A 25,103-nucleotide genomic window follows, 5' to 3' on the forward strand; every position below is an offset into this window, starting at 1 on the left:
GAAACACTACAGCAGTGAGTTCTACCTAGGGATTAATGTGAGGGTAAGGAAAGACAAATTTAAATCGCCATGATTCAAAAACAACCACCGGAGAGACTTACGAAGGTAACAAAGAAAACGAGAAACCCTTGGCAGTCAGTAAGCACTAAAAACAAGTATCCCCGTTTATCACAATCCGAGCTACACTATGTTCATGAATCTACACCTTGGACCTTTCCGGTTCGCCACTGCAGAGAAAAAACCAGCAGCGAAGAAGGAAAGGAAAAAAAAAAAGCCTCGTAAGGTTGCAAACGGCAGTGAAATAAACACTAACGGGAGAGGGGGGAAGTAAGTGGCAAGATTCCTGCCAAGACTCGCTGCTTCAAAATAGAGTGGGAGTGGGAGAGAGCGGCCCTGGAGAGAAAGTGGGTCTTATATAAAGAGCCATTCGCCACCTATGATTGCCGTAGGATTCCGGAATCTCCCCGAACTTGAGAGAGTGAGTCTGGAGCTGAGAGGGGGGCTCCACGTGGAGGAGGGTCCGGAGAGAGGGAAAGCGGGCCGATCTGGGGACAGTCCCGGGCGGACGGCCGGGGTGGCTGGGGGTCGAGGCCCGGGCGGAATCCCAGGGGCACGGGGGGGGAGGGGGCGGAGGGGCGCCCCGCGGAGGCCCGGGGGCGGGCGCGGGGGCCCCGCCGGGCTGTCAATCTGCCGCCCGTCGCCCCCGGGCCGCTGGGGCTTTCTCGGGTCTCTCGAATTTTCCACCGGGGGAAGCCGCCCGGGGGAGTCGGGGCTCGCCCCCGCCCCTGCCCCTGGAAGCGGCGGGCGGGGAGCGATGGTGCGTGGGGAAGCCGAGAGCTCACCATTTTGCTTGGCGGTCGGCGGCTCGCTCGCACAGAGAAGAGTGTCGGCGCTCTGACGGTCTCCCGCAGGAAGCAGCGGCGGCGGCAGTGGCGGCGGCGGCGGCGGCCCAGCTACGCTCGGCTGGGGCGGCTGCGGCCCTCGGGACGCCCGCGGGGGAAGGGGGGGTGCAGGCTGGGGGAGGGCAAGCGGCGCCGCGGGGAGCGCGCCGGCCGGGGTGACTGGACACGCGGGAGCTGGCGGGGAGAAGAGAAATTAAGGTCGAGATTCAGAGACGGAGAGCGCGGGAGGAGACACGGCGAGAAGTGGAGACAGAGCAGGGAGGGAGGCGGGGGAGAAGGGGGCCAAGCGGCTCGGGGGCTGCAGCCTCGCACTCGTGCTCGCGCCCGCACTAGAGCCGTGACGGACTCACTGCAGTGGCTCGCACTGACCCGCAACCTCAAGGCACGAAAAAGGGGGAGGGCAGGAGAGGGAGGGGAAAGCGGAGCGCAGCGGCGCGCGGGGCGGAGGGCGGGGGCGCGCGCGGAGCCGGCGGCGGGGGCGGGGCTTCCGCGAGCGCCGCACATCCGGGAACCCGCGCACCCGCTCGGCGGCGGCCGCGGCGGCGCTCTGGCGAGCTCTGGTTGGGGAGCGCGGAGCGCGCCGGCCGCCCCTGCGTGCAGGGCGGGGGGAGCGCGGGGGCGGGGGCGCGGACGTCAGTGACGTCGCGTGGTGGAGCCCTTCCTGTCATGTGGCTGGAGGCGGGCGGGGTGGAGGATTGAAGAGGGGGAGGCTGAGCCGAGAGAGGGAAACGAGGAAATACGAGGGTTCCCTGTGAGGGAGGAAGTGCGAGGGGTGCGTGAGCCTGGGCAGAGGGGGCCTTGGGCCCGGGAGTGAAAACTCGTAGGAGAGGAGGAACAGATGAGCGGCCTTAAGGTCGGAACACCCAGACTCTTCACCAAAAAGAGGCCAACCCCAGCCCTGGGGCTAGAGGGAATCAGTTTGCGCCTGAAGACAGGTATCTTTGCATCAGTGTGATGGCTTGGACGCCCTACAGAATGCATGTCGCATCTAGACACTTGTCACCCAGGTGCAGCGCCCGCAGGCCCACATTCCTATATAGGTTGGCAGTCAGGAGCCGGGTTGGGAAGACAGGAGGAGGCTTGCAGAGTCAACAGAACAGATGATAGAGAGGCTGCCGCGAAGCCCTTCGCACCCAGCTTTTCCTGAAACCCGCTGGCTACCTTTTTGACGCGGCAGTGTTTTGGTGAAACGTTGAAAGACCGATTGCCCACTTGTCCCTTTCGAAGGGCTGTATTCACTTTGGTGGTAATTACTGTTCTCAGAAAATTGGGACTACAGTGGGACGTGGTAAAAGCCTAAAAAGGACGTCGTAAAAGCCTTAGGCTTAGAAAAGCCTGAGGAAAATTATGTTCAGGGATAAAGAAAAAGAGCTGCCAGGAGAGGTGTGATTAAGGATAATGATGGAAGCATTTTGCAACAGGTTTAACCAGTTACTCCTTTTCACCTCTTGATAATCTCGTGTGTGTGTGTGTGTGTGTGTGTGTGTGTGTGTGAGAGAGAGAGAGAGAGAGAGAGAGAGAGAGATGTTTACTGAGTGGTCAGAAACTCCTAATGAACAAATTCTTTTCAGTAGTTTTATTAAAAGTTATAGTATTTTTAAAGGCAGTCTGCTAAAGCTCCTTACGTGGGTTTTCTTCTTAAGCCCTAATCATTTTTCTGTGTGATAAACATTCATCATTTGTAATAGAAAGTCAGTGATGTGGCCTAGAGATGTGCAACTCACCCTTCGTCCCCGCCTCTTCTTTAAAAACTACTTTGTTTCCGTTTCAGGGTAAATAAGGAAAAGTAACTTTGATGACAAGCTGTATCACATAGCGAATGTATGGAGGAAAGGCCAAGAAATGACCCTGTTTCTTCCACCGTTTAATCTGTTAAGTCTTGACTTAGATATGTTGCTATTTAGATTATGTTTTCCAAAACAGAGGGAAATTCCTAAGGTATATTGTCATGTTTGCTAGGTATATTATTTTTAATTAGTTTTTCATCATAAAATTAAGACAAGCTCACTTTTTAAAAGAACAGTATTTTAAAAATTCCTCCCCCTCAACTCCACCTCTTAGAGATCATCACTGTAACTGCATTTGTGTGTCCTTCGGATACATTTAGTGAAAATGAAATTATCATTTTGAGTGAGGATTAAATACTGAGAAGGAATTTGAGCTATATGGAATGAAGTAGGTTCAAAGTGACCCATAATTTTGTCATGATTTGTACCAATGCAGACTATAATCATTCAACAAATATCTATTGTGAACTTAAATCAGGAATTTAAGAGTTTAGAGCTATGAAAGATTGGCTAGCCTTTGTGACTAACAAAAGCAAGAAACACAAGGCCAGTTCACTTGTTTCTTGGCATGCTGCAAATTTACGGGAATTCACCACTTATATTCTCCCAGTTTTGTATATACTGCATAATATACAAACTGGTAGCATGTCTGACTCTGAAACAGATTATTCTGAATTCATTAAAATCCAAAATGCACCTTTATCATCCAGGTTTTTCCCCTGAGGTCAAAATAGAAAGTATGGTAATCAGTCTTCTCTCTCTGTCTTCTCTAATTTTTTACTAAGGGAACAGGTACCTAGTGGTCCTGCCAAAAACACACAAGGCAAAGGACATATCTAATAAGTGGATTATTATTTCCTAGAAAATTTAGCATGTAAAAGATGATTGTTGGGGAGTATTATGGAGGTAAGTCAGAGGGAGAGACACTTAAGACAGAGATACCAGTTACAGGAATGGTAACAGCTAGTATGAGGTCATGAGAAGTATCAATAGTGGAGAAAAGGAAGGGATCAATAGGAAAAACAGGGAGTAAAAATGGACTAACTATGCAATTTAACCAATGTAGGGAATAAGAAGAAGGGAAATAAAAGATGACCATTATAGTTGTAGTTTGATGACAGAAAATAGTGATACCATTGAGAGAAATAGAGATGTCTGGAGAAGTTTGATTGCTGAGTGGAAAGAGATGAGTTTGGATTTTAAAATGCTAGTTCTGAGTTGCTGGTGAGATATCCTTGGGGAAAGAAGCTGGAACTGCAGGGTAGAAAGGGAGAGAGCTGTAGGAATCATCTCAAAAAAAGAAATTGAAACCTTCAAGTTGTCCCCTTATTTAGTCACAAGAAAAAGAAAGGACCCCAAGATCATAATAAAGCTAAGTAGAAAATTTTTTTGAGGTTTTAAGAAAAAGAATAATGTTTGCAGTCATATTTGACTGCACAACAGCTTTAGACTTAAGTGTCTCTGTAATTATCTTTCTGAAGTTAGCTATGTCACAGGTAATTTTATCAAGGTCATTGTGATATACAGAAATCTACCTGATAAAAAAGGTCTGATTGTGGTCATTTCATTATATATCATATATAAGAGTGGTAGAAGAGCTGAATTACCATTTCTATAGTTGTTTAAGACATTCCTGTGCAGTATTACCCCCGAATACGCACTGTCATTCATGATTATGTTGAATGACAATGTGGTCAACATAAAGTTAAATGGTTTAACTTTTATACTCATTTAACTTTATACTCATACATGGGAAGAAAATGCCAATTGAAAAAGAATCAAAACAACTTGTAAATAACGTCTGTTGCTTTTTAGTACACATCTGTTAACACAGAGGAAACATCTACCTCCCCTCCTAAGTAAAACTATATATGTCCCAGCTCAAGAAGCCAAGATTTAAGAATATTTTGTACCTTTCTGCCATCCAGTTTCATATAAAATTCTCTTTGCTGTGAGCACCGAGGTTGCATGGGGAAAAAATCACTTTCCTTCCTAGATTCTCCTTTTATACCAAGAAGAAAGCAGGGATGCCAGGTAGCCCCCTGCTCCATGGTGTGGTTGAGGGAAGATTCCTTGGCACCTGAGTTGGCAGGGAAGTGGCTAGTTCCCTTCTTGCTAAGCAGCAAAGGTAGGAACCAAGGATTCCAAGTTCTATCTTAGAAACTCATTTCTCCATAGAAACAATTTTACAAAGAATTCTGTAAACAATGGCCTTCCTACAAAAGCCTACTTGTATTATAATGTAGCTGAAACTCTGTATTTGCTATTAAAAACACAATGATAGAAATCAATGCTCTTAAAATATATAGCTTTATGAATTAATGAATTTGGGAGAAATGTGTACCAAGTGCTGGGTGGATGTTTTTTTTTTTAATTCTACACGTAACTATTTTTAAAACTATGGAATTGTATGCAACTTTTCGAATTAATGTAAGAGAATTAATAATATTGAGTCTGTTCAAAATAAAATCTGTAATTTACTTTTCAGATGAAATGCAGGTTAGAAATATTCCTTAATTAGGAAAGTTTCCAAAACTTATTCAGTAAATTAGCTATATAAATTAGTTTTGTATTATATACAGGACCAAAAAGGAAAGGGGGGTGAAGGAACTTCCTGAGATTTACTCCTGAACCTCTAAAATCCACATCTAATTCCATGTGTTAAAGGAAAAATTCACAGTGTTTTTGAAGGCAATGTATTAACACCTTTTACATGATGAGCTTTATTATATTTCTAAACTGATTATTTTTCTATATGGTACGTACATTATCATTAAGTAAGTACATTATAATTGAGTAATTATCTGCATAAGTATAACAGTTGAAACCATGAGAGAAAGGTCAGAAATCAGCATAGAAGCAACTAGGCCAGACCAAGGGCAGAATCAAGGTAACATCTGCATTTAAGTGGCTAAAAGACAAAGTAATGACGGAAACAAAAACGAACTAGACAGAAGGGCAGGAGATCCAGCACAGATGCTCAGGAAGCCAAAGGTCAGGGTTTCAGGAGAAAGGAGTGATCCAGCGGTGTTGTCAAAGAGGACCGAGTCAGATGGAGTAGCACAGGCTGCTGGTTTACATTCATATATATGCATGAGATGTCCTAGAGTGTGTCTTAAAATAGTCTTTCTGAGTTAGAATTCTCATTTCTTTGGTCTCTTGCACATAAAAATGAGAACCAAGGAAAAGCTGTTATAGTATTTGCATTTTACTAGTTTACAAGAGTATTTACCTTACAGCATTTATCTAAACAGTATTTACACTAAGTGTATCAGAAAACATGATTTAAATGAAAAACAGATATAACACTAGAGAAGACTTGCTTGTCATACTTGTTGACTCACATATATACTTACACACTCATATTATCCACGTGTGCTTCACGGGAGACTGTGTGTAACACTCAAGTGAGACCCTAGTTCTACCTCTGACTACAGTCCACTTCTATGAATTATGAGTTTTCCATTTATGAATTTTGGATAGTTGTCTAAACCTAAGTTTGTGCTGTGTAGTTTGGTAGCCTCCAGCCACTTGTGGCTGTTTACATTTAAATTAATTAAAATTGAATAAAATTAAAATTCAGTTCTTCTGTCTCATTAGCTACATTTCAAGTGGTTGATAGCTGTACCTACCTTGTGGCTACCATATCGACCACCACAAAAGCACTATTGAACAGCTCTCTGTTGAACAAGGCCTTTACCTGAGAACGTGCGTCACCAACCACTAACATATGTTTGTTTGTTATGAGGGTAAGCAAATTTCAAATACAACAAGTTAATTGAAACTAGTTTAGATGCCCTTGGCATTTGAACAAACAAGTAATAGACACTAAAAAAAATAAAATGTATATTGGAACAAACGAGAATGGATGAATCTCAGGGAAAAAAATAGCCTGCATGTGTGAATATATTAGAGAGACTGAAAAATTAAAAACAGTTTATTGTCAGTACTTTTACTAAAATGCATGTATTCTATATTAAAATGTTTAATATAGCTTTTTCAATATCTAACTATATTGCAACAAACATACTAAAATATTTATAAAAATATTTTAGCAACTGCATAGAACTAATAGTTAATACACTTTGTTTTCACTAAAGAGTTTTATTTTTTACTATAATCTGGTTTCTGTATTTTACCCACAGCATTAATATAGATTTCACGTAGCACTCAGGATACTATAGAGAAGTTTTAAAAGGCAAAGAGAATGTGTAAGAGATAAAGTATTAAGCCTGTCATCTCACAAAGATTCCTAAGAGATCTTTAATAAATAAGGGATCAGGGTTTCAGTTTTATATTCCATCTAAAAATAACATTCCTTAGTGCTGAATCAGGAGTTTGAGCGTGCAGCAAACTGAATCCACTTCTTTCAATCATCAGGGGTTTTCTCAGGGAATTTTCAAGATAGACCTTGGCTTCCAAAGGAAAGGCAATGAGTAAAGTAGCAAAAAAAAAAAAAAAAAAGATTGATTTGGCATAAAATATCCATTCATTGACTTAACCCATCTGATATATGAAAAGGTATGCACACCAGGATCAGACTAACCCCAAGAAAAGGGAACAATATTTTGTAGATTATAACTGCAGGTGCTAGGAATTGTTTATAAGATGGCAGATCTCAGAGGTCCCCCTGACTTCTCTGGGGAGTGAAGAGGCAATGCAATGCCATTACAGTGCCGTTAAGAGAAAGCCATACCCTCATGATATGGTAAGCCATAAACTGGTGCTTAGCTTAGCCTGGCATTTTCTAGATGGGTGTGTGCAGAGTGGGGAACACTGAAGCTCAGTATTAGGCATTTGTAACCGGTCCTTCACTGCCATTGTTTCCACTAGAGGGAACTACTCTGAATGTCTCACTTCTGAGGGAGCCTGGTTCTCTCTTTTGTCTGACTCTGGACGCTGGGCAATCGTTTAATGACATAAATGGAAGAGCTTAATTCTAAAGGGCCCTTGGAGGAAAACCACTGGATCAGTAACAAGGTTATGGAAAATGTTTTACATACAGAAAATTACAGAACAGGAAAATGATCTGTAATTATGTCAGCAAGAGATAATCATTGTTTATATTTGGATGTGTATCCAATCTTTTTTCTGTGTATATATAACATAAAATATATAATTATAAATATATATAATATATATTAAAATATATATGTGTGTATAATTGGGACCTACTGTCTTATAATTTTCTACTTAATATTTTGGAAATGTTTCTCCCATCTGTACATATTCTTCAAGAATATGATTTTCAATGTATATGTGTTCAGTAATGTTAATGTATGCCATGATTTATTTAAGAATCTCCTATAACTTAATTTTTATTTTGGTTGTTTTCAGTTTTTCCTATTACGTTATATATTAAACACTTTTGTAAAATCTTTGTGCACATTTCTGATTTTTGTTTTAGGATACATTCATAGTAGTGGAGTTTTAGAACCACAGGGTATAAACATTTTAAAGGCTTCATATTGTATATATATATATATAGAGAGAGAGAGACAGACAGACAGAGACTCTGATTACTCTCAAGAAATTTTGTAGATTTCCCACCAGCAATGCACATTTCTCAACAGCAGTATTAACTGTGTATTGGTATTTCTTTTAAATGTAGATTAAAAAAAAAAAACTGGCACCTCATCATAATTTGTATTTCTTGGTTTACTAGTAATATTGAACATTTTTCTTAAATTTTGATCTTTTAACTCAACTGCTGAGAATATATTCCTGTGACTTACCTGTTGATTGCCCACTTTTCTTGGGGAAATAGGTCATTTTTAGCGATTTATAAAAACTTTTTGTATATGAAGGATATAATCCCCTTATCATGTTTTGACTAGGTTTGTGGCATTTTTAAAGATTATTTTCCCATTCTGAATATGGGAGGGAAATAATATATGAATGATAATTTCAAAGTTAACACCTTTAATATATAAATATCTTCTAGTTAATTAACTTTTTTCATATAGTTAATCTATCTCGCTCATGCAAAACATTATAAAGTATATATTCAATGGTTAGATTGGAAGGTAGACTATCTAGTAAATTACCAACCACTCTTTACTTACAGAGAATAGGTTAATTAATGCTGATTTGACAGTAGCTACTTACTCTGTTTTCTATTGGATAGCAAATTCAATTCATTCAAAATTTTATTTGACCTTAACTTATCTCTCAATCATATTCTTCAATGAAGAGGAAGGTAGCATATGAAAATGTTGCATCAAAGACACATAATGAACTATATATACAACCAAAAACTGAAATCTTCAGAGGCTGAAAACAACTGAAGATATCTTCTGAAAATGTCAATGATCTAGGGTCAACTGTATTATTTTGTCTTATGTATCAGTTGCACACCTAGCCTATACAATGTATATGGTTATAAAATGTATGTGTATATGGTTATAAAATGTATATGTGAGATACACATTGCTTTATGTTTTTTCTCTATCAAGTACACACTACTCAAAACATTTTACAAAAATTTATATCACATTTTTCTTTCTCTCCATGTAAGATAAATGGCAGAAGATTAAACCAGCCTTTTATTTGTACATACAGGTAACTGCAACATAGTTCCTCTACATTTACAATTCTATGAATACATGAAAACAATTTGCTTCAACAAATAAGTAACATCATAACTAAATACAGTCATAAGCCCAAGATCCAATCTGGGTAGTTAATTCTCATTCTGTTTTTCTGTTGGAATGAGTTCCTTGTGCAATATTTTAAATTAGAAGTATCTTTTTTTGAAAAAAAAAAAAAAAAGAATTGACTAGTTATACCAGTTTTTCTTGTAATGATTAAAATTATCATAGAAATTTGTTTTTGCGGGGCAAACTGGTTGGAACCAAATTTGAATTTTTCACTAGCATATTCTCTATAATGCTGTTCTTCCAGAATATGTAAGAGTAACCAAAAGGCATATTTTAAAGAAATATACTTGTGCAAATAAAACATACAATATAATATTGTAAATTAATAATATTTAAAAAAATATTCAGTAAATGAACCATGCCTGCATAGTCAAGATTGTATCACTAAAATAAAGTATGCTTTTTAAAAAGTAATTTCCTCCTTTGAAAAGAATTTATAAACATGTATGAGATACATAATATTTATAATACTGTAAATAGAATTTGTTCTATAAAATTAGCAAATTGCACCAGTGCTAAAGTTCTCAAGGTCACAGCAGGAAATTGCAGTGTAGATGCATTTTATGCATTTTGTCAGATTGGGGAAGTCGATTGTATTTCTAAGAAAGTGTTTTCATTAAAAGTTGTACTTTTTGAGTAAGGCTGAAATGTTTGGTAAATAAGTTTCATCCGGTGAATTCTGTGTTTTCTGTGATTCTAAAGAGCATCTTCAGGTCATCACAAAATACTAACCACTCTGCGTGACAAATCAAAAGGAAGATAAATGTTAGCATACAAGCAGACAGCCTTTGCCCAGAAGCAATAGAGTTTCAGGGCCCGTTCTACCTTAGACACTAATTTTGTCAACGATGATTGTGTTTAGTAGTCTCAACTAGCTTTTTCCATTGTTTTTCTTAAAGAGCTGCTCATATTAGTTCCGAGGCACCACTATAATTATTAATTACTTCTAAGCGAAGACTCTCATTCACTATCAAAGCATTTACAATTAATAGGACTTGTATCCTTTTCCAGTGTCAGCATCAGTAACCTTAGACATACACTTTGCCTAGAAACAAAAGGACTCTGCAAAGAGCAATGGGGAACAGTGAAGAGTGACACAATGAGGAAACAGTAGAGCCTCTGGTCCAGCACAACAATTGCACTCAGGTCCACCCAGAAATCCACATTCTAACTGTACTCTTTCCTATCACCACCCCTCTTTTCTTGCTGCTACACTAATCTCAAGCTCTGAGCTTTTGATATCCTCATTTTACATTCTGGCCTAACCCACACTCAGTCCCTAGGGCCCCTTGTTTCCTTTTATAGGATTCTATAAAACACTAAAATTAGCAATTAGAATGTATCCACCCAAGAGCCAAAGGATGGTGTATTTGCAGAAAGCAGGTTACAGAAAGTAATTGATTGCAATGTCTAAATGCTGGGTAAATACTTGGCTATGACTGAACAGAACCTCCTTCTGTCTGTCATGCAGTTGAATAAACTGCAAAGTAAGAGCACAACCTACCAGGATATATTTTAATCTGCTATTCACTACCAATCTTGACACTGTGAAAGAAAGGCTTTCTTCTAACACAGCAGTCTGGAACCCTATGGTCCTTTTAAACTGTGACTATATCTCTCATTTGTACCTTTTTTAAGTTCTGCAGCAATACAAGAAACTCTTCTTAATGATATAGGATAAAGGATGAAATGAAAACTTTTTGTATAGTAGTAGTCACTTTAAGTTAGCTAAATATGTGCATGTTCAAGATCTGATTAGTAATGGATATTTTCAGCATGGAAGAAAACCTCATTAATCCTGGACACCAGAGATGTTGAAATTCATTGTTTGCCTTTAGAAGATGCTTTGAGAAAAAGACTGGTCTTTGAAGGATGAAGACAAAGTGATCCTGGTACTCCAAATGTGTGTGTTTAAGAGAAAGAACTTAGGGGGTTGAGATCAAGAGAGTGGGCTCAGCAGAACCAAATCAACCAGTGGTTGAAATGCATGTGTTCTTGTGATAGAGTAAATAGGCAAGGGCTGCAGGATGTTTACACAGTGGTGGGTGGAAGGATTAGGCACTATAAACACTAGTTTAAGAACTTTGAACCCCAACAGAGTGCTCCAGTATTGGCTGTTGGAGAAGCAAGGAGGGATCTGAGCTTGACTGGTTAGCAGGGCATAGAGAATCATAGGTATTACTGGAGGAGTATGGGGATGGGTATGAACAATTCATAAAGATTCAAATTTAAGCACTTTGAAACGCATATATTTTTAAATCTTTTTAGTTGACTGAAAATTATTTCAGGCATCTAAGAAGAGTAAAGGTTAAGTGCTGGGCCTGGAAGTAGAACTCAGATCTCTGTGATTCCAAACTCAGGCTTTTCACCACTGTGTTATACTGCTATTTGGTGTATAACCATGGTTATTCCTGTGTGACTGTGTATGTGTGTGTGTATGCACACATGCACCGTTTTTATATATTTGATTTTCTTTTTAAAATAGGATATAAATGCTAGAAAGGGTGTTGTCAAGAAAAGAAAACCCTCCAATGTTGGTGGAAATGTAAATTGGTACAATCACTATGGAAAACAGTATGGAGGTTCCTGAAAAAACTAGAAATAGAACTACCATATGATACAGCAAGCCCACTCCTGGACATATATCTTTAGAAAACCATGATCCAAAAGGATACATGCACTGCAGTGTTCATTGCAGGACTGTTTACAATAGTCAAGACATGGAAATAACCTAAATATCCATCAACCAATGAATAAAGAAGATGTGACATATATATATATAAATATATATATATATATATACACACATATACATATTTGTGTGTATGTGTGTTAATCACTCAGTCCAGCCCTTTGTGACCCCATGGTCTGTAGCCCACCAGCTTCCTCTGACCATGGCATTTTCCAGCAAGAATACTGGAGTGGGTTGAAACTCTATTTTACAGGGACTCTTCCCAACATGGGAACTAAACCTGTGTCTCCTGCATTGGGAGCGGATTCTTTACCACTGAGATAACAGGGAAGCCTGTATATACACATACATGGAGTGGGGGGAGGGGGAGGGAGAGAGAAAGAAAAAGAGAGAATGGAATATTACTCAGCCATGAAAAAGAATGAAATAATGCTGTTTGCAGCAACATTGATGGACCTAGAAGCTGTCATACTAGTGAAATTCGAGAAAAACACATATGATATTGCTTATATGTGGAATCTAAAAAAAATGGTGCAAATGAACTTATTTACAAAACAGAAATAGAGTTAAAGATGTAGAAAACAAATTTCCCTTCTTCAAGGGATCTTCCCAACACAGGGATTGAACCCAGGTTTCCTGCATTGCAGGCAGCTTCTTTACCATTTGAGCCACCAACTTATGGTTACCAGGGGGGAAAGGGCATGCTAAATTGGGAGATTAGGATTGACATATATATATACACACACACTACTTTATATAATATAGGTAACTAATAAGGACCTACTATATAGCACAGGGAACTCTACTCAGTACTCTGTAATGACCTATATGGGAAAAGAATCTAAAATTAGTGGTGAGATATATATATATAGATAGATAGATATAGATATAGATATATATAATGTGCTTTGCTGTACAGTAGAAAATATCACATTGTATATCAACTATACTACTATAAAATTTAAATATAAAATAGAATCATGGTGTTTTGTAACTACTTCCCTCACCAACTCTTTTCTTTTAACTTTTTATTGTATTTTGGGGTATAGCTGTTAACAGGCTTCCCTGATGGCTCAGGCAGTAAAGAATCTGCTTGCAAAGTGGGAGACAGATTTGATCCTTGGGTGGGGACGATCTTCTGGAGAAGAGAATGGCAACCCACTCCAGCATTCTAGCCTGGAGAATTCCACAGACAGAGGAGCATGGTGGACTACAATGGACTGCAGTGGGCTGTGGTCCATGGGGTTGCAGAGAGTCAGACTCAATAGAGCAACTTTCACATGTGGCTGTTAACAATGTAGTAGTTTCAAGTGGGCAGCAAAGGGACCCGGTCATACATATAACATGTTTCCATCCTCCACCAAACTCCCCTCCCATCCAGGCTGCCACATAATATCGAGCAGAGTTCCTCGTGCTATACAGTAGGACCTTGTTGGTTATCCATTTTGGATATAGCAATATGTATATGTCCGTCCCAAACTCCATATCTTCCCCCATTCTTCCCCCAACTCCAGCAACCATAAAGTCTGCCTCACCGACTCTTTATATTCATGTAACACACTAGGCTTTGGAGAACTCTGATAACATTGGTTCCAGGGCCCCAACCATAGGCCTAAGAACCATACTGAAACAAAGTCAATTCCCAATTCATAAAAAATGATCCCAGAGGCCATATTAAAGCTACCAATGACTTGAGCCATCAGTCTGTAAGAGCAAGCCCAGAAGTTGAGATGAAGGAAAAGACAATGATCTAATTTCTCTGACTTTGTAAAAACAGTCAAATCATGGAGACATTTGGAAACATTCATAACTTTTTTCTTATTTGGAATGCTTCAGGCTATTGTGTAGAAATGGCAGAGATATAATCCTCCTTTGTCTTCTCAATTAGTGTTTCTACTTATTAGATAATCATATATAAGCTTAAAAAATTACAACCTTGTTTATAAAGTGAATAAATGTGTTTCTAAGATACACAGGAAGCAGACATATGAAGAAAGAGAGTGAATTTTTAAACTATCTTGTTTTCATTTTAGACCCAGCCATGGTTTCCTTGCTTCGGTCCTCCATAGTACTGATTTATTTTTTTATATTTCATCCTCGGAGTTTGTGATTATGTGAAGTAAATCAGAGAGTGATTCACTATTTATTAAATCAGATTAATATGGAAGTTGGTGTCCATAAGACCCAGGTCCTTAAGTTTTGTCCTACATTTTGCTCGGTATTTGCTTAATTTTTTCACGAAAGCAAAATTCCCCTTCCCTCCAATTCCTCCACCATGTGGATGGAGTAATCACAACAAATTTTGGGGTCCATGTGCTTTCAGTTCAGTTCAGTCGCTCAGTCGTGTCCGACTCTTTGCGACCCCATGAATCAGAGCATGCCAGGCCTCCCTGTCCATCACCAACTCCCGGAGTTTACCCAAACTCATGTCCATCGAGTCGGTGATGCCATCCAGCCATCTCATCCTCTGTCATCCCTTTCTCCTCCTGCCCCCAATCCCTCCCAGCATCGGGGTCTTTTCCAATGAGTCAACTCTTCACATGAGGTGGCCAAAGTATTGGAGTTTCAGCCTCAGCATCAGTCCTTCCAATGAACACCTTAGCAGGGTATAATTATTATTCAAATGAATTGGATTTTTAAAATGGCTTCAGAAAAAGAAAAGTAGAAAACGTGTCTCTCAACATCACAATCCCTATCTAGGATGCATTTTCACATCTCTAACATGAAGAGTTTAGACTAGATGAGGACTATTCATCTTTCCTTCCAGTTCTAAAGGTCTATGCTTCCATTGTTCCTAACAGACCTTGTGAACCTGCCAGAACAAAACCCAGCAAGCTCCAACTGCAGCCTTCGAGAGAAACAAAGAGGCTCCTCTTCATTTCTTGGGCTCAGAAACTATTTCTCCTCAGAATCGCATTTCAGTGGCTGCAAAATTGAGACCTGCCACTTTCATTCCAACCAGGATCACATGAATTAAAGTCAGAGAGAATCCAGGCATTCTTACTCAGGATACACACGTGAAAATATATTTAAAAACTAAAGCTTGAGAATATACTGATAGAAAAAAAGAGTTCCCATGACAAAATGATTTTTAAAAGGGGTAGAGGTACATTTCTTATAAACAGAGCACTGTTGGAAGGTAACCTTTAGAAAATGGTATAAAATTAAAAATAAATTAATGAAGAACTCATCAAATATCCCATTGGTCACTAAGTACATTCATAGAAAAAGACTAAACCTCCAAAGACAGCATTCAAAGAAGGCTTTTGCAGTTTCAAAAGATGTTTATCTCTGCCCTGATTCAACTAATAAAATACTTCCTGAAGCTTTTTTAAGGAAGAAAGTCTACTAGTAGATTAGACTCTAATGTCCCAAGAGAATCTTTGGCATAGAACTAATTTACAATGCCCATATTACTAGAAGAGTAAGTGACAAATGGGAGAGAAAACAGTTTGAAAATATTTAGAAATAAATATTTTGTGTCTCCTGAAAATAGCACACACAAAAGGAGAATTAGTTAAAATTTCATGTATTCACTTAAGGTAGTTAAAGGCTCTGTTGTCTTCCTTCACTTCAACCTGCATAAATTTCTAGATTTTTTAAAAACAAAATTCTCAATTATTCTGTATTTATTTTATCTGCATTAAATTATTATGCAATGAAAATGTTTCCTGAAGATTCCATCAGTGACACAAAGTACCAGTGTGTGCCTGGCACGCATACCGTAGTTTAAACTGTACTTAATCTACACTATCAAAAATAAACTGAATCCACATCCTAAGAACCAATCTAAAACTTCACTTCTTAATGGTGGAATTAGGTGTGTTTTAATTCCAGGTAATTGATTAAGTCTAATTACCAAAATAGAAAGCTTCTACTTTGCTGGCAGGCAATGTTATAACTGGGGCACACCACCGGAACATAGCACAGGAATTAAAGAACAGACTCGAATGGTAATTCACCCACATTCTCCTCCTGAACTACACCCCCATGTATCTCTTGCATGCAGAGCTCTCTTTGAAGCTCTGAGAGCTTCATGCGTGGGAAACTAGGGGAATCAAAGCTTCCTTATACAAATGCACATGGTTTGGAGTCCAGGAGATGCTGAAAAAGACTATTAGTAGTCTCCTTCTGGGAAGCTCATCTGAGTATGAGACCCTCACATTTTGCATTTCTTGTGCCTAGGGTATTTAAATTGGTGGCCTCAATCTTATAGCACCAGGGTTTGTTCTCACACTCAGTTCACATAGATTTTTTTTTTTTTTTTTAACCTACTTTGACAAAAAAAAAGGGAGGGGGAGCAAAATAGGAAAAGAAGGCAGGGGTGGGGAAGAATAAATCATTATGCAGCGCTCAACCTCCACAGGGAAACAGCAGTACAAACCCACAGATCCAGAATTGTCAAGCAATGCGGCTGTTTGTTTACAAGTCACAGAATCAGTTATGTAACTAGGTAAGTCAAAGAGATCGAGTAAATGTTGGAAGGACAGAGAAGACCAGTACTTTTTGAATTAGTCAAGAGACTTCATGTCTGAAATGGATTCATACAGACTTTCTATTTACCTGTTTTTAGTTACTTTGTGAATTTTATTTTTTGAGTTAATTGTACCAAAAGTACAGTGTTTCTATGTAGATAATGACCCCTTGTTCTTTATCATTGATTTTGGATACCTGAAAGCACTTTCTCACCATGGGATTTGTTAAAGGGACAGCCAGCATTTATGAGGGAAATTGGAATAGCTTTTTATCTGCTGACCTAGAATTCCTGTCTGATTTAGCAGGAGAATGTATTATGAGACCAATGGATCAATTCTAATTTCTCTCTACCCCTCGCCCTACAACTTCTTTTTTAAATTGGTTATTTGTTTTATTTTGTAAGTTCTGGGACCATATAATGTCTATAAAATGAACACCTTTAAATTTATTTCTATCTCAATAAATTTGGGGGAGAACTGAAACTGTAAAAATTTCAACTCTAAAGAGAAGTTAGAAAATCAAATGATTTAAATGTCATTATAGTGGACTATTCATTTTATAAATAAGCTACTCTCAGCAAAGCTCTTAAATAAACATATTTATTTTCTTTTAAATACCTGCATTTACATTTAAAACTTTTTAAAAATATGATTTTTTTCCCTGAAATACTGTAGCCAGAATTTAGTGCTATGAGTATAATTAATCAACTTCTGATAGCCAGTTAAACTCTGAGGTTTCAGTCACTAAATTTATGGAACATTGTTTTCTTTCTCATCTAGCTAACTTGTCCTTCAAATTGAGTCAATTCAGTGTCATATGTTACTCCCTGGGGAAAATCTTAGGGGAATTGTTAGAGAAGAATTATGTTTTTTCACCAGGCAGACAAAAGCTGAATTCAGGCCTTCAGGGGATCTCCTGGGGGGTTTTCTACTAATGGTGCCAGAGCCCCAGGACCAGAAGGGACCTGTGCAGCTGAGACTGGTACCCAGAGGGCTGCTCAGCTGTTGTACCTGCCACAACAGACACTGAGAATGGGAGTAAGTCCAAGCCAATCTTTCAAGGTGTAGAGGGAATGGCTATTTTGTTTTTGTTTAAGTTGAGCTTGGCATAGGGCAGGATATCTGGTGTCTATGTCCTCCTATTTAAGTTAAAGGTAGGGCTGAGTTGATTCATTGTCTAGAGATAAGAGGAGTGCAATCAACTCCTATAGAAGACCTCTGTTTATTGGTAATATTTCAATGAATGTATGTTCCCAGCCCAGGAGCATCATTGAGCCTCCATAATCAGGAGTCTGATATTTACCAGCTTAGAACAGTGATTGATGTGAGTTTGATAAGGGATCTCCATCCATTTAATTATCAGTGAATGTTAACTAGGAATATGAATCAAAATGAAAGGATAAAGATAAATATCTACTTCAAATTGACTTCATTCAATTGCTATTCAAATTCTTAGGTACTTCTGGACTTTACGGCCCTATCATTCCAATAATCCGCAAGTTTTGCGGAGGTAGATTTCATACATATTCATACACTGTATTTATTGTTAGTCATTAAAGATAGTGATAGTGTGTAGGGTATCTATAATTTTTTTTGTTATCTTTATCTTGTCTTACCTGCTGTCTAAAGGCATCAGAAAATATATTATCATTTAAATGATCATCATAATTATAATCCTTTATCAGTAATGCCATAATTTAAATAATGAGCTTAACCTTTCAAAGCACTCTTAGGAATATGAGCTAATTTATACATTATTAGAGTTCATTGTTACTTATGTACATTTCTCTGAGATGTGAAATGGCATCTTGTCTTCACAAGGTGAAGATGGGATGGATTTTAAACATTTCAGAAATTAAATGTACTTCACTTCTAAATGTATATTATGCTTCAGTAGAAAGTTTAAAAGCTTTGATAATATAACATGCATTTTGATTTGGCATAAGAAAATTACTGAGTGAACTAAGTAAATTCTCAAGAAGGGATAAAGCTAGCTTTTCCCCCCTTCCATAAAACTTTATAAAGGTGTCTTTTAAAAGTGATTTTAAACTACCTTTCAGTAAGTCTTTCAAAATAACTTTTACCAAATGATTTGAGGATGCTCTTGAGCCCTCTAGGAATGGGATTGAAGTTCTTTTAGAATATCTTAATTCAATTTTTAAGTTTGGAGAGAGGTGAGAAAAAGAGAGGAAAGGCACGTAGTGCAGAATGGGTTGGGGGATGGAGCTTTAGGTGTAACCTCATGGAGGCAGCTGTTTGGGGTTGTGGAAAGAGCATGGACTGTCCAGGGGTATGAATTTCAATCTCTGCTTTGTTATTTAAGTTTACCAAGCCTCAGTTTCCTCATCTGTGATATGAGAATGTGGTTTTGCAGGGGTAGTGTTAGTCTCTCAGTTGTGTCCAACTCTTTGCGACCCCATGGACTGTACCCTGCCAGTCTCCTCTGTCCATAGAATTCTCTGGAGAAAAATACTGGAGTGGGTTCCCCTTTTTTTCTCCAGAGGATCTTCCCCACCCAGGGATTGAACTGGGGTCTCCTGCATTGCAGGTGGATTCTTCACCATCTGAGCTATAGGGAAGCCTCAGTCAGGTGCAGGGTAGGTGTTCAATACCATTATTGCAGGCAGGGGACAGCAACCAGGAAATGACCCCTTGGGTTTCCTTTAAGTGCTAAAATTAAATCACTGTGAAATAGATGAACCAATTCCCTTTCAATAGTGAGGAGTTGAAAACATCCCCGAAGATGGCAGCTATTAAAGTGGGTTTTATTAAAAAAAAAAACACAAACCTTCTTCCTTTGGCTTTTATCAACTACAAATGAAAGCTACTCTATTCATAGTCCGAAGCTGAGGAAATAAGCTTTTGTAGCATGCTAATATTTTTCACCTCAGGAAAATAATTGTTCCTAGGGAAGCCAAATGTTCCTACGCTTAATCCTACTGTTTGAAGTATAAAGATTTGTTACATTTTTTGCTTGAGTTGAAAAACCAAGGACGGTTTTAAAAACTTTAAGCAGTGATCAAGTGCCATATAAATTCTGTTATGAATTACCTGAGGATGTTAATGGAGTATATTATAAATAGTAATTAATTTTTACCAACACCCTGTGGTAAAAGCATTATCACCCTTCCTCCCCCTTTAACAGGCAGGGAGATGAAGATTCCATGAGACCAAGCAACTTACCCTGGGGATATGTGGAAGGTTACCCAGCCAGAAAAGGGAACCCAGGAGGTTGGAATCAGAGTCTTATGTGTCTACAACTTAAGAAGAGACTCATTCGTCATATATACAAACATTTCTGCTTCTATTTAGGTTGATAGAGTTGAGGGAGAGTGGTTTGGGTGTCCTCCTGAGACTCTCAAAAATGTTAGCGATTTCCAGGACCTGCAATCACAAATCATGTTTTGGTCGTACTAACACTTCCAAGTCTGAGATCTAAATTTACTTAGTAAATTTCAAATTATTCCTATAGATGGTTTTAAAATGGAATTTAATTAAAAAAAAAAGATCAAAAGCAACAAGGAAGATAAAAGATTTTTCTCCTTAAGCAGATAAGGGATTTACATGTTTATTGTGTTTTTACTTTTATTTTGTCTCAACATTGTAATTTGTAAGGTAGTTCGCAGATTATTTTATAATCTCTTCTTCTGTGAGTGTTTATAGGGAACTCAGTAAAGGTTTATTGACTGAAATACAGATACCCCTCTCAGTGATCAACCAGTGACTAGTATAGAAGTGAAGTCAAGTCACTCAGTCATGTCTGACTCTTCTGCAGCCCTATAGACTGTAACCTGCTGGGCTTCTTTGTCCACGGGATTCTCTAGGCAAGAATACTGGAGTGGGTTACTCCAGGAAATCTTCCCAACCCAGGGATTGAACCTGGGTCTCCTGCATTGCAGGCAAATTCTTTATCCTCTGAGCGACCAGGGAAGCTTGACTAGAATAGAAGGTTTTATAATTGATAACACAATATATACACAACTGCTTATTCAGACATTCAGTTAACAAAGCACATTTAGTGGTTTAACCAAGCAATTTGTGATTAGAAGAGTCCTAGGAAGGATCCAAAATTAGCCATTATGGCTTCGACTCAGTTAGCTTTGATCAATAAACACCTCATTCTATTTCTTCTTCAAAAGCTAAAACTCTGACAACTAGAGTCTGATTTATGACTTTAAAAAAACAGAAAGAGATGGAATGTGTCACGAGTCAGAAAAACATACATTTGTCCAAATTTTGTTTTCAAAAATATCACCTATCTTAGCCAAGAGTAAATACCAGAGGTTGCTTGGTCATCAGTACTGGTTGGTATTGAAAAATGGAAGTCACCATCACTAGGTATCTTTTTTTTCCCATAATTAACTGCAAGATTGGTTTATGTAGCACCCATTTAACTCTTTTCTGTCATACTTTTAGAGTTGCTATGTTTAAAATAACACCTAGAAATTGTTGACTATACAGAAAAATAGAATTGAATTTGGGATTATGAGCTAGGATTCAATGTCAAGGTACTTCAGTGTACTTCTGAAAATAAGCCTTGCAAATGTTTTCCACTAGAATATTTATGGATGTAGTAATTTAGGCAGTCATTCCCTAGACTAGATTATGACATGCCAGTAGCTGAAAGATGAGAATTAAAACCTAAAGGGTCCAGTTGCAACTAGAGAGACCCATTTTAAAAAAAAACACACACACACAGTAAAAATATTTTCTAAAAAAACTCATTTTTTTTTTTAGATTGGTACAAAGTTAAAAAGGTCCACACATTTGGAAAATTGTCTTTATGACTTTTTCTGACAGACCACTTTCTTTCCTATTTGTGGGTTAAAATAAATAACTCCTGAGATTTTAATTTTAGTTTCTCAAACAAGGCAAAACCAGTTGAACGGCTTTGTATTATCTCCTGATCCAGGAATTGAGGCCAAGAGTCATGAAAAAATAACCACAAGTTGACTTTTTGTGTTTTGTAGGTTAACACCAGCAAAGAAAGGGCTGAGTTGTTTACATCCTTAAAAATAATTTCAGAAGAAATAGAAGTCTTATGCTCACTATTAATCCTATTATTTCCCACTCTTTTTCTGGCGAAGAGTTTACAAATGTCTGTAAAGGCCTTCTCATGCAGAAATTACTGAGTTTAAATACATGTGAAATGCCATTGCTTCCATACATAGCTTTATAGGCCACAAGATCAAAGTTGTTAACATATATTTTAAGAGCCTTGGCCCATTGATGTTCTTACAACCACCACATTTTAGAGACCTTTCTAAATCATGAGTTAGGTGAAACAGACTAAAGAACCTAAGAAAAAAAGTAGGCAAGGTTGTTTCATTGAGCTGTCCCTTTCCCCTCTGGGGCTTATTAACTACTACACAAACAAGGCTGCCTCTTATTTAGGCTTATTTGGCATTGGTACACACTTCTAAGAGAGTGGAGTCAGTCCTCCAGAACTGGCTGTCTCCTCTTGAACAGTTTGTTGTTCGCATTCCAGTTGATTTTTTTTAAATTTAATTTAATTTTATTTTTTAACTTTACAATCTTGTATTGGTTTTGAATGCCAATTTTTCACTTCATGACGTCAGAGTATCTGATACTGATTGAATCAATGGAGGTAGCCTAGGGTGCAAACATTTCAGAATAGGTGTTGGCACAAGTTGTTTGATGTCGGGGCAGAAAAAGACTGTTTAGAAATATCTCCTCACTCCGCTTCCCTCGCAGGGTTACAGTGGTTTACCAGGCCAAGAATTAAACAAAGAAAGGAATCCATTTTTAAAGGCACATCCTCTAGATGACAGATGCAGAAGCCACATGTGTTGGCATTTCATCACTGAGAGTCTTATTTGAGTATCAACATTTATCTGAACACAGAGGAGGATGGAGCCAAAGAGCCAAACTGTGTTTAATTTGGCCTCATGAAATTCACGTTTGGGAAAAACTTAGGGGTACAGAGTCTTCTGCACATTCACATATAACACCCATTACTGTTAATAGGGATAACCACATTTGCTGAAAAGAAAACATGCCCTTTAGAACTGAGCTTAGACCTTGGGGATGGAAAGCGCTCTCCAGCTAATAGCTGATGGGAATTGTACCATCTCAAATTTGTTCCCTGATGACCTGACATCATTGAATTTGGAAAAGCAGAGCCAGGTTCATCCAGGGGTAGCAAAGAAAACTGTTTTCAAAAAAAAAAAAGAAAGAAAGGTGATTACACTCTACGCTTTTAAATTAAGCCACAGAAGTCCCTGACTAATTATATCATGAAAACAAGCTCCATCTCTAAGTTCCTAGGAAGAGACTGCGGTGGTGATGGTAGATTTATTCTTGTTTACTTCTTTCAACCAGTCACATTTGATAAGTTTCTGTTAAAGTAATAAAATTAGGCTCATCTTTAAATAATTGGATGAAATATTTCAGTTTGGAAACCAAATGACACTTCATTTTCAAGGATTCATGGTCAGAGGAAAAAGAGGGTAAAAATAATCTTGACCTACAGAAAATCACAAGCCTTGGGTTGTATCCCATCCCTAACCTTCCTGACTCCAGATGTGAACAAGAGGCCAGTCAGTCCCTGAAGCAGCACAGTGTTTAAAAAAAGATTGTTGAGGGTGGAGCATATTGGGAGGTTCCCAGGAAAGACAAGAAGTAACTGAAAAGCATAGTCTTTATCTTTAAAAAATGTGTAATGAAAAAGTGTATACAAAGTATAAAAAGTGTGTATCATTACAAAGCATGTGGATGTTTACATTCACTTTCTGCCTTGACCTTTCCTCCCCTCTTGGAGAGGACAGAGTTGGGAGGAGGAAGACTAAGGGTTCTCAGTAGTCTGTCAAATGTGGTGTAAACAGACCTCTAAACAAGAGCCCTTCACCAGCTTCAGAACAGGATAAAGATTAAGAAGACATGCTTCAAAAATAGATAAACCCGAGCTTGTTACTTGAAACTTTCTGTATCTGTAAAATGGAGCAATAATGCTGACTTACAGGATGGTTTAGGAAATCAAATGAGACGAGATATATGAAATACCTAGCATCAGTTCTGTTCAGTTCAGTCGCTCAGTCGTGTCTGACTCTTTGCAACCCCATGGACTGCAGCATGCTAGGATGCATCCCTGTCCATCCCTGTCCATCACCACCAGGACATCACCCTGTCCATTCCCTATCCATCACCAACTCTCGGAGCCTACTCAAACTCATGTCCATAGAGTCAGTGATGCCAGCCAACCATCTCATCCTCTGTCATCCCCTCTTCCTCCTGTCTTCAATCTTTCCCAGCATCAGGGTCTTTTCAAATGAGTCAGTTCTTCACATCAGGTGGCCAAAGTTTTGGAGTTTCAGCTTCAGCATCAGTCCTTCCAATGAATATTCAGGACTGATTTCCTTTAGGATTGACTGGTTGGATCTCCCTGCAGTCCAAGAGACTCTCAAGAGTCTTCTCCAACACCACAGTTCAAAAGCATCAATTCTTCGGCGCTCAGCTTTCTTTATAGTCCAACTCTCACATCCATACATGACTACTGGAAAAACCATAGCTCTGACTAGATAGACCTTTATTCTCAAAGTAATGTCTCTGCTTTTTAATATGCTGTCTAAGTTGGTCATAACTTTTCTTCCAAGGAGCAAGCGTCTTTTAATTTCATGGCTGTAGTTACCATCTGCAGTGATTTTGGAGCCCGAGAAAATAAAATCTATCTCTGTTTCCATTGTTTCCCCATCTATTTGCCATGAAGTGATAGGACCAGATGCCATGGTCTTAGTTTTCTGAATGTTGAGTTTTAAGCCAAATTTTTCACTCTCCTCTTTCACTTTGATCAAGAGGCTCTTATAGTTCTTCTTCACTTTCTGCCATAAGGGTGGTGTCATCTGCGTATCTGAGATTATCGATATTTCTGCCAGCAATTGTGATTCCAGCTTGTGCTTCATCTGGCCCAGTATTTCACATGATGTACTCTGCATGTAAGTTAAATAAGCAGGATGACAATATATAGCCTTGACGTACTCCTTTCCTGATTTGGAACCACTCTGTTGTTTCATGTCCAGTCCTAACAGTTGCTTCCTGACCTGCATACAGATTTCTCAGGAGGTGGGTCAGGTGGTCTGGTATTCCCATCTCTTTAAGAATTTTCCACAGTTTGTTGTGATCTACCCAGTCAAAGGCTGTGATGTAGTCAATAAAGCAGAAGTAGATGTTATTCTGGAATTCTCTTGCTTTTTCGATGATCCAACACATGTTGGCGATTTGATCTCTGGTTCCTCTGCCTTTTCTAAATCCATCTTCAACATCTGGAAGTTCACAGTTCACATACTGTTGAAACCTGGCTTGGAGTATTTTGAGTTTACTTTGCTAGTGTGTGTGATGAATGCAGTTGTGTGGTAGTTTGAACGTTCTTTGGCATTGCCTTTCTTTGCATGAGGTTTGGCAAACAGCAAGAGTTCAAAAGAAAAGTAGAAGAAAACCATGCATGTGTGTGTACTCAGCTGTGACCGACTCTTTACAACCTGATGGACTGTGGCCCTCTTGGCTCCTCTGTCCATGGGATTTTCCAGGCAAGAATACTGGAGTGGGTTGCCATTTCCTCCTCCAGGGGATCT

General features: G+C 38.8%; 1 protein-coding gene and 1 long non-coding RNA gene across 8 annotated transcripts in view; one reads left to right on the plus strand and one right to left on the minus strand.

Moving 5' to 3' along the window:
- The window catches only part of PPP3R1 (protein phosphatase 3 regulatory subunit B, alpha), a 123,648-nt gene that overhangs the window by 62,235 nt on the left and 36,310 nt on the right, over positions 1-25,103 (minus strand). Inside the window, exon 1 of one of the 4 annotated variants that reach the window (XM_006077644.4) lies at positions 843-1,275. The exons of the other annotated variants lie outside the window; for them this stretch is intronic. Within the exon in view, the coding sequence (XP_006077706.1) occupies positions 843-845 (3 nt within the window). The 5' untranslated portion in view covers positions 846-1,275. Of the gene's footprint in view, positions 1-842; positions 1,276-25,103 lie in introns of those variants that run through there. 4 annotated transcript variants of the gene reach the window in all.
- LOC102407521 overlaps positions 347-25,103 on the plus strand; it is a 37,005-nt gene continuing 12,248 nt past the window's right edge. For 3 of the 4 annotated variants that reach the window (XR_006543454.1, XR_006543455.1, XR_003102327.2), the window contains exon 1: positions 16,351-16,493. This is a non-coding gene — a long non-coding RNA (uncharacterized LOC102407521). Of the gene's footprint in view, positions 479-16,350; positions 16,494-25,103 lie in introns of those variants that run through there. The other variant, XR_329236.3, reaches the window with a different exon arrangement.

The sequence above is a fragment of the Bubalus bubalis genome, chromosome 12 (assembly GCF_019923935.1).
Source record: "Bubalus bubalis isolate 160015118507 breed Murrah chromosome 12, NDDB_SH_1, whole genome shotgun sequence".
Classification (NCBI taxonomy): Eukaryota; Metazoa; Chordata; class Mammalia; order Artiodactyla; family Bovidae; genus Bubalus; species Bubalus bubalis.